Source organism: Podarcis pityusensis, assembly GCF_964106645.2.
Source record: "Podarcis pityusensis genome assembly, chromosome: 10".
Classification (NCBI taxonomy): Eukaryota; Metazoa; Chordata; class Lepidosauria; order Squamata; family Lacertidae; genus Podarcis; species Podarcis pityusensis.
This window is the reverse complement of record NC_138035.1, coordinates 15,609,838-15,624,844: the sequence shown is the minus strand read 5'-3', so window position 1 is coordinate 15,624,844 and position 15,007 is coordinate 15,609,838. Positions and strand designations below refer to the sequence as shown.

At 44.5% G+C, this 15,007-nt stretch overlaps 1 protein-coding gene across 1 annotated transcript in view; it reads left to right on the top strand.

Annotated features, from left to right (window-relative positions):
- Nucleotides 1–14,463, top strand: part of LOC308486469 (uncharacterized protein) — a 142,928-nt gene extending 128,465 nt beyond the window's left edge. Inside the window, exons 4-6 of the mRNA XM_081023354.1 lie at nucleotides 9,015–9,136; nucleotides 11,774–12,027; nucleotides 13,239–14,463. Coding sequence (XP_080879480.1) covers nucleotides 9,108–9,136; nucleotides 11,774–12,027; nucleotides 13,239–13,285 — 330 coding nt within the window. The 5' untranslated portion in view covers nucleotides 9,015–9,107 and the 3' untranslated portion in view covers nucleotides 13,286–14,463. The remainder of the gene's footprint in view (nucleotides 1–9,014; nucleotides 9,137–11,773; nucleotides 12,028–13,238) is intronic.
- Nucleotides 14,464–15,007: the final 544 nt, after the last annotated feature.

The following is a 15,007-nucleotide window of genomic DNA, read 5'->3' as shown; positions in this document are numbered from 1 at the left end:
GAACACTTTATAAGCTTCCAAGAACCCCTGGTCTTCCCCAGAATACACTGAAGAGCACCAAAGTAAATCTGACATTAAATGCATCTTTGGTTTGATGTGCACATTTTTAAAGTTGCAAACAGCAGCCACTGGAGAGTTTCATTATTGTTACTGGGCACTCAGTAGGTTTAAGTCTCTCTACCTTGCAGTAGTTTTGACACGCACACAAATAAATCGCTCCTCCAAAGCTGCTATTGGCACATTTAACGTCAGTCATCTTGTTTGACATTAAGGGGTGTCCCCCGGCATACAGCAGCCATGCTGACTCCTCTCTTGCCTAGTTTTCAGAAGACTATATTGCTGCACAAAAGCACATTTTAAAGTCCTTCAAGCAACCGTTAGTTTCGTTATGTGTCAAGATGCTTTCAGGATTCCAGCTGCAGAAGAACACAGACATTGGTGCCAAGGCCTCCGTCGGCTTCCAAGAAAACGCAGTGCACATATGATTGTTTTGAAGCAGCGCCCCTGAGTACAGCCTGCCAATTCTGCTATATGGGGCTGGACAGCTTGTCTGCCTGCCTGCTGGCTGTTATTTTCTGACAATCTCTCCTTGCTCTTCCTTACAAGGAACGAACTGCAGAGGAGGCATCCACGGGCAAGCAGCAAATTACCCACTGTCCTTGTCCAAACCGTGTCTCCATCTGCCAATTTGTCTGGGGTGAAAGTTGCCTTTTGCTTGTCACTTGCCGTACAACTCCTAACCGACTTTAAAGATTATTGCACTTTGCAAAATTGAATTTAAACAAGCCCCTTTTAGGCTGCTTGTCAGGCAAAGCGGGAAAAGGAAAAGCAGGCAGAAGGCTCTGGGCAGCTCACTTATAGCCTGAGGCTGTGCGGGTTTACTCAAAACTAAGATGTTAACAGGATTGACTCTCAAGGAAATGTGTAGAGGATTGCAGCCTTTAGGGAAGAATGCAGGCAATCAGATTTTTCTCTCTTTTTTTTAATTATCCAAAATAAAAACCATCTGCAGATAAGTCTGCATAAAAGGATAAGCACAGGGACTCCCCTACCTTTCAAAATTACACACAGGTTTTAGCAGGTGAAGCTTGTCTGCATACACACCATATATTTAAAGAACATGCACACCCAAAAGGATACTGCAAACAGTAGTTTCCTCTTTACAGATCTATAATTCCCACCACCCCAAGCACGCAACAGTTTCCAGGATTCTTTGGGGGGGGGGTTAAGTCTACTATGTGCACATAGCCATGGGGGTGGGAGGGTGGGCAAGAAGGCTGCATTCATCCAAATTCTCCCTCATACACAACTCTTAAAGGTACAGGGACCTTTCCCCCCCTTTGCATTTAGCCCCTCGTGTTGTCTAGAGAAGCAGTAGGGAATCTGTAGCCTTCCAGCTGTTGTTGGACTACAAGTCCCATCATTCCCAAACACTGGCCAGGGTAGCTGGGACTGATGGGAGTTGGAATTCATCAACATCTGGAAGGCAACTGGTTCCCCAGCCCTAATCTAGACTCTGTGTGCCCCAGTGCTTTTACTCCATTCTGCTTTCATGATTCTTGAGGTCATTTGAGAGCGTCATCTCAGCCAAGTTCCAATCTGAACAGCAAAAGAATGCTGAAAGGTGTCCTTGGTGGCTACTCGTGCTCGCAGTTGTGGAATTCCCTTCTCCTAGAGAAGGGGTGGGAAACCTTTTTCAGGCCAAGTGGAATGCTGCCCGGTAGTGGGTAAAGCCAGACACAGGCACAGGCACTCTTCTTTAACACATAAATTCACAATAAGCTATTTTTTCCATTGAAACAGAGGCATATATTTAATTATTTGTAACTCCACTCAAGTTTCACCTTCCACTTTCTCCATAGGTTTTATTTATATTCTCTCTTATATTCCCTCTTTATCTGATCCAGTTGTGTCAAGAGAAAAAAAAATCCTTAGTAAATCTCAGCAGAAGAATGCAAACAATTTCAATGCCCACCTGGCCTGTAGACCCTTACGTACTGCTATTTCATGCCTTCAAAACTAAAAATACAATTGCATCTTGAAAATTGCATGCATGCTTTTTGTGTATTTGCAAGGGACGCGGGTGGCGCTATGGGTTAAACCACAGAGCTTAGGCCTTGCCGATCAGAAGGTCGGCGGTTCGAATCCCCACGATGGGGTGAGCTCCCGTTGCTCGGTCCCTGCTCCTGCCAACCTAGCAGTTTGAAAGCACATCAAAGTGCAAGTAGATAAATAGGTACCACTCTGGCGGGAAGGTAAACAGCGTTTCCGTGCGCTGCTCTGGTTCACCAGAAGCGGCTTAGCCATGCTGGCCACATGACCCGGAAGCTGTACGCCGGCTCCCTCGGCCAATAAAGCGAGATGAGCGCTGCGACCCCAGAGTCGGCACAACTGGACCTAACGGTCAGGGGCCCCTTTACCTTTACGGAACACTAGTGGACCTCTCTGCTGGGCTCTCTGTTCTCTGCTTTGATCCTGCGGATGCAGAAGCTGAAACTGCAGACATTGCACAATATCAGAGCTCTTTTTCCCCTCCAGCAAAAGCGGATTTAGGGGAGCGTGACTGGTTTGGTCGCACTGGTTGTGGAGCCTTCAAGGCACTGCAACTATGAAGTGGAATGGGAGGTGCCACACAGGGTGCCACTGAAATTTGTGACCCCAAGGTCTGCAACTGTCTCCGCTGCTCCCCACTGTGCAGCTAATAGATGGGAGAGGACCCAGATGGTCAGATGAGGTCCACCAGTGAATTGCCCACTCCTGCCCTAGATCTTGAACGAAGGCTGGCAGTGAATATTTTGGCTAGTGCTTCATGAATAGAGTTTGGGGGTTGCAGGGACAGGATAACCACAGTAGCAGACCTTGGCATCTCAAATTTCAGTGGTGTCCTGTGTGATGCCAAAGTCCAGAGCCCCCTGCCTCTCACCTGATGCCCAGTGTGACCACACTGGTCGCACTCCCCTAGAGACACCTCTGGTACCCTAACAGGTAATGCGTGTTGGGTGAAAGCATCCTTTCCTCCACTTTGGTGCAGACAGCAAGGTGCAAGTACGACTGGAACTGCAGAAATGACCTCTGCATTTTAAGATGCTAATGTGTCCCAGGTTCAGTACCTGGCAGCGTCACCAGGTAGATCCCTGCCTGGTTCCATTCAGTGTAGACAAGGGTGCCAACTGCAATAAAATATTGCAGAGGCCCAGGTAAGCCCCGCCCCACATAATCAAGATATGGCACATGCTCACCATTTGAATGGCAATGCCCATTAACTTTGTGGGAGGCCTGGCTCTCTCAAATATTTTAGGGGGTATGGGCAAGGGACCTTGGCCCCTAGGAATTGGCTCCTATGAGTGTAGATAACATTGGTCTGACTCAGAGTAAAGCAGCTTCCTATGTTACTATGAAATGTAGGAAAGGGCAGAAGGGAATGCCATGGATCTTCCTTCTCTTGAGGATTTACATAGACATCTCCAGGTTATGATCCAGCAACCCTAAGTGCTATTTATTTATTTTTTGCAAATAAATGAGATATTGGAGGGAAGCTAGAACATATTATTTGTATTTTCCGAATTGGCAGCTTGCAATGAAATAGTGGTAGTCATGACAATAATCTGTCTCATTTTATCTTGCTCTGAGATGCATTGGGGAGGATTTCACAGCAAATGAAACATATTTACTCGATGACTAAATATAGATAGGGGGCTCTCTCTCTCTTCACAATGAAACCCACTGCTATGGTTGCTTATTTTTAAACTGCCTCACCTTTCACAAGCTAATAGAGAAGGCATATGAGTAAATTAATAGGAGAGACCAATGAATGGCTTAAGAAACTCAATGGCAAACTCAATGGACTCAATGAGGTCCAACCAGCAGCTCAACACTGGAAAGTTACCAACAGAGAGCATTTATTATTTTATTGCATTTCATTTATTTTATTTCATTTAATTTCTTTATTTTCTTTATTTACTTATTTATTTATTTATTTTATTTGTATACTGCCCTACAGCTGAAGATAACAGGACGGTTCAAAACATAAAAATATAAAATGAGAACACAAAATACAGAATAAAAACAAAAACAAACCAATAACCCCCTCTCCTACAAACACATTTAAAAGGGCATAGAACGCTAATTACCCTAAGCCAAAGGCCTAGTTAAAGAGAAACATTATGCCTAAATATATGTAATGAAGGTGACAGGCGAGCCTCCCTGGGGAGAGCATTCCACTAGCAGGGAGCCACAGCAGAAAAGGTCCTGTTCTCATGTTGCAACCCTCTAGACATCTCATGGAGGAGCACATGAAGAAGGGCCTCAGGTGATGATCGCAAGCTTCAGGTTGATTCATATGGGAATAGGTGGTCCTTAAGGATGAGTTCCCATGGACTGCAAGAAGATCAAACCTATCCATTCTGAAGGAAATCAGCCCTGAGTGCTCACTGGAAGGACAGATCCTGAAGCTGAGGCTCCAATACTTTGGCCACCTCATGAGAAGAGAGGACTCCCTGGAAAAGACCCTGATGTTGGGAGCACAAGGAAAGCACAAGGAGAAGGGGACGACAGAGGACGAGATGGTTGGACAGTGTTCTCGAAGCTACCAGCATGAGTTTGACCAAACTGCGGGGGGCAGTGGAAGACAGGAGTGCCTGGCGTGCTCTGGTCCATGGGGTCACAAAGAGTCGGACACGACTAAACGACTAAACAACAACAAGGATGAGTTTGCGGCATGTGGAGGCAGCAGCCATGGCAGGTGGCCTGCGGAGGCAAAGGCCTCAGTCCAGTTGCTACCGTGGTGTCAGAGTACATGCAGTGCACCATCATTACGGTGCAACATGACATGACATCATGATGACACAGCATGTCACAACTTCATTATGGCATGGTGCGGTGCTTGCCTACGTTGGGCATCCATGGTGTGGGGCCCAAGTGGGCACCCCTGCTTTCCAGCCAAGACAAACAGTAATCAGCATTCCCAGCTTTTAATCTGAGCTAGAGAAGCTTTTGGAGAGTCTGAATGCTGTTATCTTTGTTTTTTTATATAATTACATTTATAATTTTCATTTATATACATTACAGCAATTATTCAACCGTAATTTTAACATTCCCGACTTCGACTCCCTTCCCCCTCTTTCTGTGGTTCTGTACATTTCTTTTCGTCCTTTTCTGCATACTCCAAATTGTCTTAACTTATTCTTTTATTCATCTATTCTTATTTATATCTCACATATATTTTTGAAGCTGCAGGTTTTTACAATAATCCTGCCAATGTCTTGATCTGTTTACAGTTCATTTGTAAGTACTCAATAAACCATTTCCATTCCTTTCTAAAAAGTTTGTTATCTTGATTTCTTATTCTTCTGGTAAGTTTCGTCATTTCTGCATACTCCATTAGTTTCTGTAACCATTCTTCTCTTGTTGGGACCTCTTCTTCCTTTCATTTTTGGGCAAATAACATTCTTACAGCTGTGGTCGCATACATAAATAAATTTCTATACTGCTTAGGTAGCTCTGATCCCATAATTCCTAAGAGAAAAGCTTCTGGGTTGTTGGTTTTTTACAAATTTTATCTTAAATCTTAAATATCATTTCACAGTAAGCTTTCACCTTATTGCAATACCACCACATATGGAAAAAGTTGCCTTCTTTCTCTTTACATTTCCAACACTTATTCGATTTTGATTTATACATTTTTGCCAATCCACTAGGTGTTAGGTACCATCTATATAACATTTTCATATAATTTACTCTTAAACCATAACATGTTGTAAATTTTATATCCATATTCCATAATCGTTCCCATGCTTCCATTTGTATCTTGTGACCAATATCTATTGCCCAAGATTTCACTTGTTCATCCTTTGCCTCCCATTCCAATAACATCTTATATATTTTAGATATCATTTAACATTACAGTTTAACAGGTCTCTAATGCCGTTCTCTTTGAAGCCAGCATTAGCAAGTCCCAGAAGCATGTCTCTGCACCCAAGCTTCACAAAATTCACTGTCATCTCTAGATGTCTGCAGCACATTCCTTTTCTTCTTCTTTTTCTCCTCCTCCTCCTCCTCTATTCCTGTGGAATTAAGCATCCATTGACCCTCTGATTTCAACTGAACACCTGGATTCCTTTGGTTGGCTCTTGCTTCAAGCACACCGAGCAGTTAATTGCCATGAGAATTAAGAAGTCTGCTTAAGAAAAAACCTTTCTTCCCTCCAAAATGAAGAAATGAAGTTTTTAGTGATCAGGGGGGCGGGGGAAGATAAATAAAGACAAGAGACCCAGCTGGTTTTTCAACATTAAGATTCAGAGCAGAGCAGAGGGGAGCAGTGGGGGCTCCTCCCGCATCTCTAGAATGTGCAACAATTGACAGTGACCATGGACTCTTCCTCCAGGGGCTCAGCAACATCTGAACGAGTATTTGTGCAGCCAGCTCTCAACACAGCATGATTAACATAAGCAAGTGTTTCTAGAGAGCTACAGGAGGCCAATTAAATCAAACTGTGGTGGGAGCAGACATGTGGACTGCACTTCAGCCAATGCATTCTCACCACTTGCTGTCTGCTCCCAGTTCAACACACAGCATGCTACATGCTAAACGGATTGTGCCTGGAAGCATCTGCAACAGGCAAGCTATTCTCTGACTACATTAAGTGATACACACACATACACACACACACTGAATTTTTCCATGAATAACATGCCCCTGTGTATAAGACACTCCCTATTTTGGGGGACTCCAAATTAAGAAAATGGGGGGAGATTGCCCAGAGTTGTTGAGCTTTCTTTTAGGGGGGATTGCCAAAAATCGTTCAACCCCCTGAACTACACCGCTTTCACATGTTGCCTATCGTCTGTCCCCACACCAGGAGAAGCCACCTATCGCCTGGCCAATTGCCGCAGCAACTGCCAATCAACACAAGCCCTTGCCGCAACAACCAATAACACACCCAATAGCCACTCACATTCTCCGGCTCGTGGCAGCAACCAATCACACGTCCCCCCCCCAATGCACTATTCGTGTATAATATCCCCCCCCCCCCCGTTTTAAATGTAATTTTTTAATTAAAAAAACCTCGTCTGATACACGGAAATGTATGGTTATATATCAGGCATAGGCAAACTCTGACCCTCCAGATGTTTGGGACTACAATTCCCATCATCCCTGACCACTGGTCCTGTTAGCTAGGGATGCTGGGAATTGTAGTCCCAAACATCTGGAGGACTGGAGTTTGCCTATGCCTGGTATATATGAATGAAAACATTTCTGTAGAATTTTCCAAAATGCATGAAATATAGAGAGCGCATTACGAAACCTTAAACAAACAACAACAGGGACAAACCCTGGAGCGTCGTGACCCTGACATGTTGATGTTTTGCCAAGCTATGGTGCGACCACATTTGGAATGCTGTGTGCCATTCTCATTGCCTCTCCTCAAAGGTTGCCGCATTGGAGAAAAGGCAAGCAAGAGTTGGCATGATGGGAGCTGACAAAATTAGGCATGGCATGGAGAAAGTGGAGAGAAAGAGACGTTTTTCTCCCTCTCTCTCACAACACTAGAGCCAATGAAGCTGATTGTGGTGGACACCCAATGATGTTGATTCTGGGAAATTCGGGATGGGTAAAAGAAAGGTATTTATTTCCACAACACATAGTCAAACTATAGAACTCGCTCATGCAAAAGGCAGCGATGGCCACCGAACTGGATGGTTTCAAAAGAGGACTGGATAAATGTATGCAGGATTAGGCTGCCAGTGGCTTCTAGCCATGATGGCTAGTTTCAGCAATGCTTCTGAATACCAGTGGCTGAAAATCAGATCTTCTGCTTAGGTCCTGCTTGTGGGTTTGCCACTAGCATCTGGTTGGCCAGTGTAAGAAGCAGATGCTGGACTAGATGGGCTATTTGCCTGATCCAGCAGTTTCGTATGTAAGATTACCTCAAGGTCCACATATATTGTACAGGCTGGTCACTGGTAGCACCGTGTGGCCATAGGTGACATGGGCCAAAGACCCATGTGTGATTTTGCAGCAGCATAATTAAAAGTGACCCTTTGCCAACACAGAGGATGATGGACATATTAATGGATTTGTCTTTGACTTTGGGGTCTCTAGAAGGACTGCAGTGATGGATTTTTCATGCAACGCCCGAAGCCAGACTCTGGCAATCCAACCTTTCCCAGACAGGTCATTTTTTACAATGGCATGCCACCTCTAATCAAACCACCAGCAGCAGTAATATAATAAAGTGAGGCTTAGGTGGGAGCTAGCTGGGTCAATGGTCAGACTTACTATAAGGCAGATTCCTAGGTTCTTATCTTCCTTTTGTCTGCCTTGTCACAGCCACATTATGCATTTAGTCATCCGCTTTAAATGCTCTTTAAAGTGGAAGCACCCTGGGAACTGTAGTTTAGCCCTCAGAGAACTACAATTCACAGTTCCCTTTTTTAAAAAACTACAGTTCCCAGGATTCTTTGTGGGAAGCCATATCCTTTTAATATATGATGTGGATGTGACCACCATCTAGTATTAAAGGGAGAGGGACAGAAACAAAATCCCTGTCCATTCTCTCCATTAGATAAAGCTCTGCCCACCTCTGCTTGGGTCCTATAATATTTTTCTGAAAGCCCCAAACACTTTGGCTTTTCCTTTTAGGGAATGGTTGCCATTTCTCTCACCTTTTCTATGATATCCCTTTGGGAAAGGGCCAAGCTGAAATATACACAGTGTTCTCCACAGCTGCCAGTGCACATCTGGGGGAGAGACGTGGTGTGTCAAAGCCAGTCATAGGTGGAAAGCTTCATCTGTAGGTGGCAGTGAGACTTTTTGGCGGCATTGACTCGCTGGGCTCTAGCTCAGTAATCTGCTTTGCGTGCAGAAGGTCCCAGGGCCAGTCTCCCACATCTCCAGACAGAGAAAGACCCCTGCCCCAAACTCAGGAGAGCTGCTGCCAGTCTCACTTGGTATATATGTAAGGCAGGGTATCACTTGGTGTATATATAAGGTAGCTTCTTCTGTTCCCTTTTCAGGGCAGGTCTAACTTACACTACAGCAAACCTGATGATGGTGAGAGCCGCTGCTGCGAGTGATGGAGCTTCTAGGGATGAGGAAGTCAGTAACAGATGGATGAATCTGCCCTTGCTCTCCGTAGGTACTACATTTAATTAATTTGCTAATCCTAAAGAATTTGCAAGGCACCACAGTTCCTAGCAACTTAGCTCTTGGAAAATGTAGCAGGTTTTTCTTAACATCCAGTGATCTTTCTTGTATCTCTCTTAAAGCCAACACTCTGAAGCTGTGCTTCAGGTTTAAGGAAATGCCTCTGGGAGTAATAATTATTACTATTACTATTATTTTATGATATATGTTCATCCCTTTTAACAAAAGTGTCTCAAAGAGAATTACAGGATTTATGTTGTTGTTTTTTTAAAAAAAAATACCAAACTGCTTATCAAACATTTAAAAGCCAGAAGTTTGCCAACTCATTTGATCAATGCAGAAAAAGAAGCATTTTTAGATCTGGGATGCGCAAAGCAGTTGCCAGACTTAGCAAAGATGTAGTGACAGACCAGAATGCCTCTCTCTTCCCTGATTATTAAGGAGTTCAAATGCCTTGAATTAAGATTAGAATTCTGTAATTACATGAATGAAGTCAAAGGGAAGCATAAACGTCTGCAGTCATATTTCAGGAAAACGCTGCTTATAAAAATCTAAAACCTTCCTTGCAATATAACCAGGCCCTCCTTTCATCCTCATATTTCTTAGATCTGAGGTGACTCTGTTTATGTTTTTATGAAGCTACCTAGAACAACTGCACACCTAACCCTTTTCCCAGCCATATATATGTGCATCAGGGCTACAGCTAACAATTTGTCGATTCCCCTTTGAAATGCTAATCGGCTGTATGCAAATTCCAGTGCTACGAAACTCCCTGTCCTTATTACTTACAAGTTACCTAGAAATGTTCAGATACAATTAAGGGCAGACATTTGCTGCCCTTTTTAAAAAGATCAAAGAGGTTTGTCCTTAAAATCTGTGTTGCAGGATGTAAATGAGGTTTAAGGGGGGAGGAATTAAAAAAAAAAAAACTTAGCATGTTAAATTAGATCATAACCCGAGATTGCCTCTGCTTCTGAAAGTGTGTTTGCTTGCACTGGGTTAAGAATTGCCACCGACGTTGGCAAGGGAGAAGGTATCTCCATCAAGCCCCCTCCTGAAAGGTTTCTGACTGCTGAGAGGCATGGGGGCACAACTGTGTGTCTGGAGCTACCCTGTTCTCCTACCCTTGATGTTGTTATCAGCTATGTTCCTGTACCCCATGGGCAGGGTTGGATTTAGGTTTGATGAGGCCCTAAGCTACTGGAGGTAATGGGGCCCTTTATATTTCCAGCTGTCCTTTGTCAACAACAAATTGTCACTGTTTTTTTGTGGTAATTTATGGACCTAATAGGTATCTCAAGCCATTTGCACATGTTGCCGTGCAACCAGTCCATGCAGAATGTAGGCACCCTATATATAGAAATGAGCAAACCAGTGATATTTTAGGGAGCAGGCTAGTGGGCAGGGCCCATTACTTACATCCTAGGAGCCTACACAACACAAAACACTGTTGCTGTATGTAGGTTTTAGTTTATTTGGAAATGTGCATCAAGGTTTTATTCCTTTAATTGGAGGGGGGCAAGAGAGTGGGGCCCTAAGCTATAGCTTATTTAGCTTATACGTAAATCCAGCACTACTCATGGGGGTGATTCTGGGGAGAGACTGTTCCTAATCGAGGGGAGTTTGCTTGTAAAGCTTCTCTCTACCACCACACTAGGGCCCTGATCCAGATCAGCCCCCCATCCGTAATGTAGGCTGCTCCATTAGGGCAAGCAGGAATTGCCCCACCTACCTCAAGTCAGCCTCCCACCTTCCTGCCTTCTTATTTGCAAGTCAAGTCAGCTTCCTCCTCCTTATGCTGCACATATACCATTCATTTTCAGCACATTGTCTGCCCCCCACACCCTGGGATCCCGGGAACTGCAGTTTACCCTCTCAGATCTACAATTCCCAGCACCCTGAACAAACCACAGCTCCCAGGATGCTTTTCAGGGAAGCATGTTCTTTAAATGCATGACACGTATGCAGCCTTGGTGTCTCTGTGTTGCCCCTTGTAGAACTTAGCAGGGAGGAAGCTGGAGGCACAGCCAGAATTAGTTGGCTCTGCCAGTCACTGGGTCTGGCGCCATCTACTGTTGGTCTCCCTGGCTTTTGCCCTACCAGTCCCTGGTAATTTGTGTACTTAAGAAAAAATAGAAGCCCTGCGCTTAAGGGCACAGGCATGGGGCAAAACATGTCTAGTTTGGCCTTTGGAATGGTAGGGGGAACCTGTCCTGCTCAGCAATCCTTACCAAGTCTGTGATGCTCCTTTGATGTGACGTGAGCTACTGTTTGTGCTGCCCTCCTCTAAAATAGACCTATGGCATGGGACCATTAACTAAAGCTAAGCTGACGAAAGGCACATGATAGTCTTTGCACCACTGCATCCCTTGATCAAAATGCTTGTGCATAATCTTCCTTGCCTTATTTAATGTGACAATAAGGTAAAGAAATGCCAGATACATTCAGCATTCCAAGAGATATCAGCTTCCTCGGCTTATCTGTTCACGTATACCTCACCATACCTAACTGGTGAAAATATACAAGGAATGCAAGATGAATTTCCCTGCAATCTAAGTGGTTTACCTTCTTCAGATCTGTGCCTTTCCACCTTTTGATTTTCGGTTTTATGTTCATTGTATGCACACAGCTTTGAGAAGTTAGTCAGCCCTGCTGATGTGATGGCCTGGAAATCGGATTCAGAGGCTGAACCTGAGGAATCCCAGCCTGCACAGGAGTCCCTGCCTCCAGGACCAGCTGAGCTGGGGCTGGGGCTTGAACCTGAAGGGCCCTCACCTGTGCCGGATCCTCAGGAGCAGACACCAGCTGAATCTGCTCTGGCTCCGGAGGTGATCGAGGACCCATTGCCTTCAGGTGCTCCACTCTCAGCCCCGTCAGGGGAAGGTGAGGTTGCCTCTGGGTCCAGTAACCCTCCATCCTCTCCTGAGCTGCAGAGGCTCAGGGCAGAGAGGCGGAGGGAACTAAGTTCCCGCAGGAGGAGTGCTCACCTCCAGGCCAGGAGAGGCGAGTCACCTGTGGGCCGGGACCGCCCTAGGCCTCGGGGCAGATAAAAGCCAGCCCAGTCCCAGGTTGCGGGAGCAACATTGTTGGTAACATGTTCCTGCTGGCACCTTGCCCTGCTCTTCTGCCAGAGTTCCTGACCACACCTGACTCCTTGCCCTGGACCCTGCTTCAGCCTTGATGAACAGTCTCCCTACCACACCCTCTACCTCGGACTAGACTTGGACCATGCCGCACGGTAACCCCCGGGACCGCACAGCTGCCATGCATGATAGTGGTGTCCCAAAACTGCAAAATCAAAATCAAAATCCTGAGAGCAGATTCTGGCTCCTGTCAACACGGGGGGATAATAGTTTTCAGCATCTTCAATCCAGAGGCAATCTCTGTAGTCATTGAATTGTCCACGCCTTGACTGCAGTTAAATTGTAGATAGCAAAGGTGTGGAAATGTATCAACATAGGAACATGGTTTTGAACAAGTATGGAAGGTTCTTGTTGTGGATAAAGCAGGGATGGGGAACTTGGTACCCTTCAGAGGCTCTTTGACTCCATTTCCCATCAGTCCCAGCCAGCATGGCCAATGGAGCCCAAAATGTCTGGTGGGCAGCAGGTTCCCTGTGCCTGGGATTGCATTTCTTTTCAGTTCAAGGCCAGTGCTGACCAATGCTATAAAGTCTTGTTGATGGGTAAATTGTTTCCTTTTATAAAGTATTTCAGACTTCTCTAAAACATTTTGTAGCAGTGGGAGGTGACAATAAGATTGAACCGTTTTAATGACTAGACAAACTAGATAAATTTATACTTGTGGGGTCTGAAAGGGTTTGCTGCACTAGAATGATTTTTCTGTGTGCTCCCTCAGACATTACATCCCGACCCCTCTTGTAGAATTATATTCACCATCTTTTATTTCTATTTCTTTGAGTCTGCCCTTTGACACTGGTATTTATTCCTTTATTCTTTCTTTTTGTGCTGAATTTACTTGAGCATATCCTGTAAAGTTGCAGAGCTGAGGGAATGGGTGAAGTAAGTGTTAAGTCGTGGGTGAACATATCAGACGACACAGTGATTCTGCAAACAGCTCTTGTTTATTCACAGGCCAGAAGAGAACTGAGCTGAAGGGTTCAGCCAACCTGCTTATATAGAGCTCAACTACAAGGCAACAGTAACAACTTTCTGTAACTATCCAATCACTGAACGTAACTTTCAATTCCTTATTTGCATATGTGGACCTGAGTGAAAACTATCTACAGTATCCCCCTGTTGGCCCAGGGTGAGAACTTCAGTACATAACAGTAAGTCTCTATCCCATTTACACACACACACACACACACACACACACACACACACCGTGTAAGGAGTATTTCACATAGTTTCTCACTAAGAAATAGCTTTGCTCTCATTTTCCAGTATTGTGGTCTATGGGTTGGAACCAGACTAATAGTGCAATCCTGCCCATGTCTAGTCCTGTTGAATTTAGAGTTGCTTACTCTCAGTTAAGGAATGCAGCTTTAGAGAAGACGCACTGAAATAACTTAAGACCCATTGATTTCAATGGATCTGCCTTAAGAATGACTAAGTCTGGATCCAGCTCAATGAGTGTGAAGGCACTGGGGTAACTGACAAGTGTGAGACCCTCATTCTTAAATATTTAAATGTTTGCATTAAGATTTAATAGAATTGTTGTTATCTTTATTTACTAAATCCATATCCCCACACCATCAACATGTCAGTATTCCCAGGGCGGCTTAACACAGAGAATACAAATGAATTGCAATAGAATTGAAGAAAAACAAAACATATGGAACACTGACAAAATCTACAGCTGCTAGTACCTGTACATACTAGACTATCCATATTTATGTTCTGGCTGTTCTCCAATGAATGTCAATGTGGTCCCTAATCTTGATGAAGGAGCGATGAAGCAACTGAGCCCCGTGGCTATAGTGTACATTTCAGAGCCCAGGCTACATAAACAGGAGGATCTGCTACAGCTCTTTCCACATCAGACTAAGGGAATGCATGTTTAATATTGCCCCATTTCTTTAAAAAATCCTGCTTTTAATCAATTGGAATATCCGGGTGTGGGGTTTTAGACCAACCATGGGTGCTTTGGGACAGTTCCTGTTTTCAATCACACCACGTTGCACAATTAGAGTTGCTTGGGAGGTCCTGTGCAACAACCTACTTCCTCCAAATACTGGAGTTTTTACAATAAGGACAGTGATGGGAAAATGCACTGGGATGTGTGGATCAACACTTTTGTTGTTTAGTCCTTTAGTAGTGTCTGAGTCTTCATGACCCCATCATGGCTCCTTCATGGATCACTGTCTTGTCGTGGTGAAGGGGCTTGAATAACTCAGAGAAGCTATGAGCTACGCCATGCAGGGCCACCCAAGATAGACAGGTCGTAGTGGAGGGTTTTGACTAAACGTGATCCACCTGGAGCAGGAACCGGCAAGCCACTCCAGTATCCCTGCCAAGAAAACTCCATGGACAAAAGCAACAGGATCAACACTTGCTTTGGTGCAATTCAGAGTAGTGAAAAATCCAAAGAATAGCTACATTTTGATCAGCCAGTTAGTTAAGTTCTTTTATTTTTATTTAACAAATTTATAAACTGCATCATAATATGAAGCCCCCAGGGTTGTATGAGATAAAAGTAGAATATTGAAACCGATAAGTTGTGAATTGGTTGTGTATCCCTGCCAGGAACTGACTGCCATGGGAAAATAGTGTCTGTATGAGAAAGTGACACTTGCACACAGAACTGACACAGCTCCACACACCTTTCCAGACATTCTGGTGGTGCCATGCATTCATGACACAGCTGCCGCCTGATCTTGGCAATAAGCCACCATGGATTT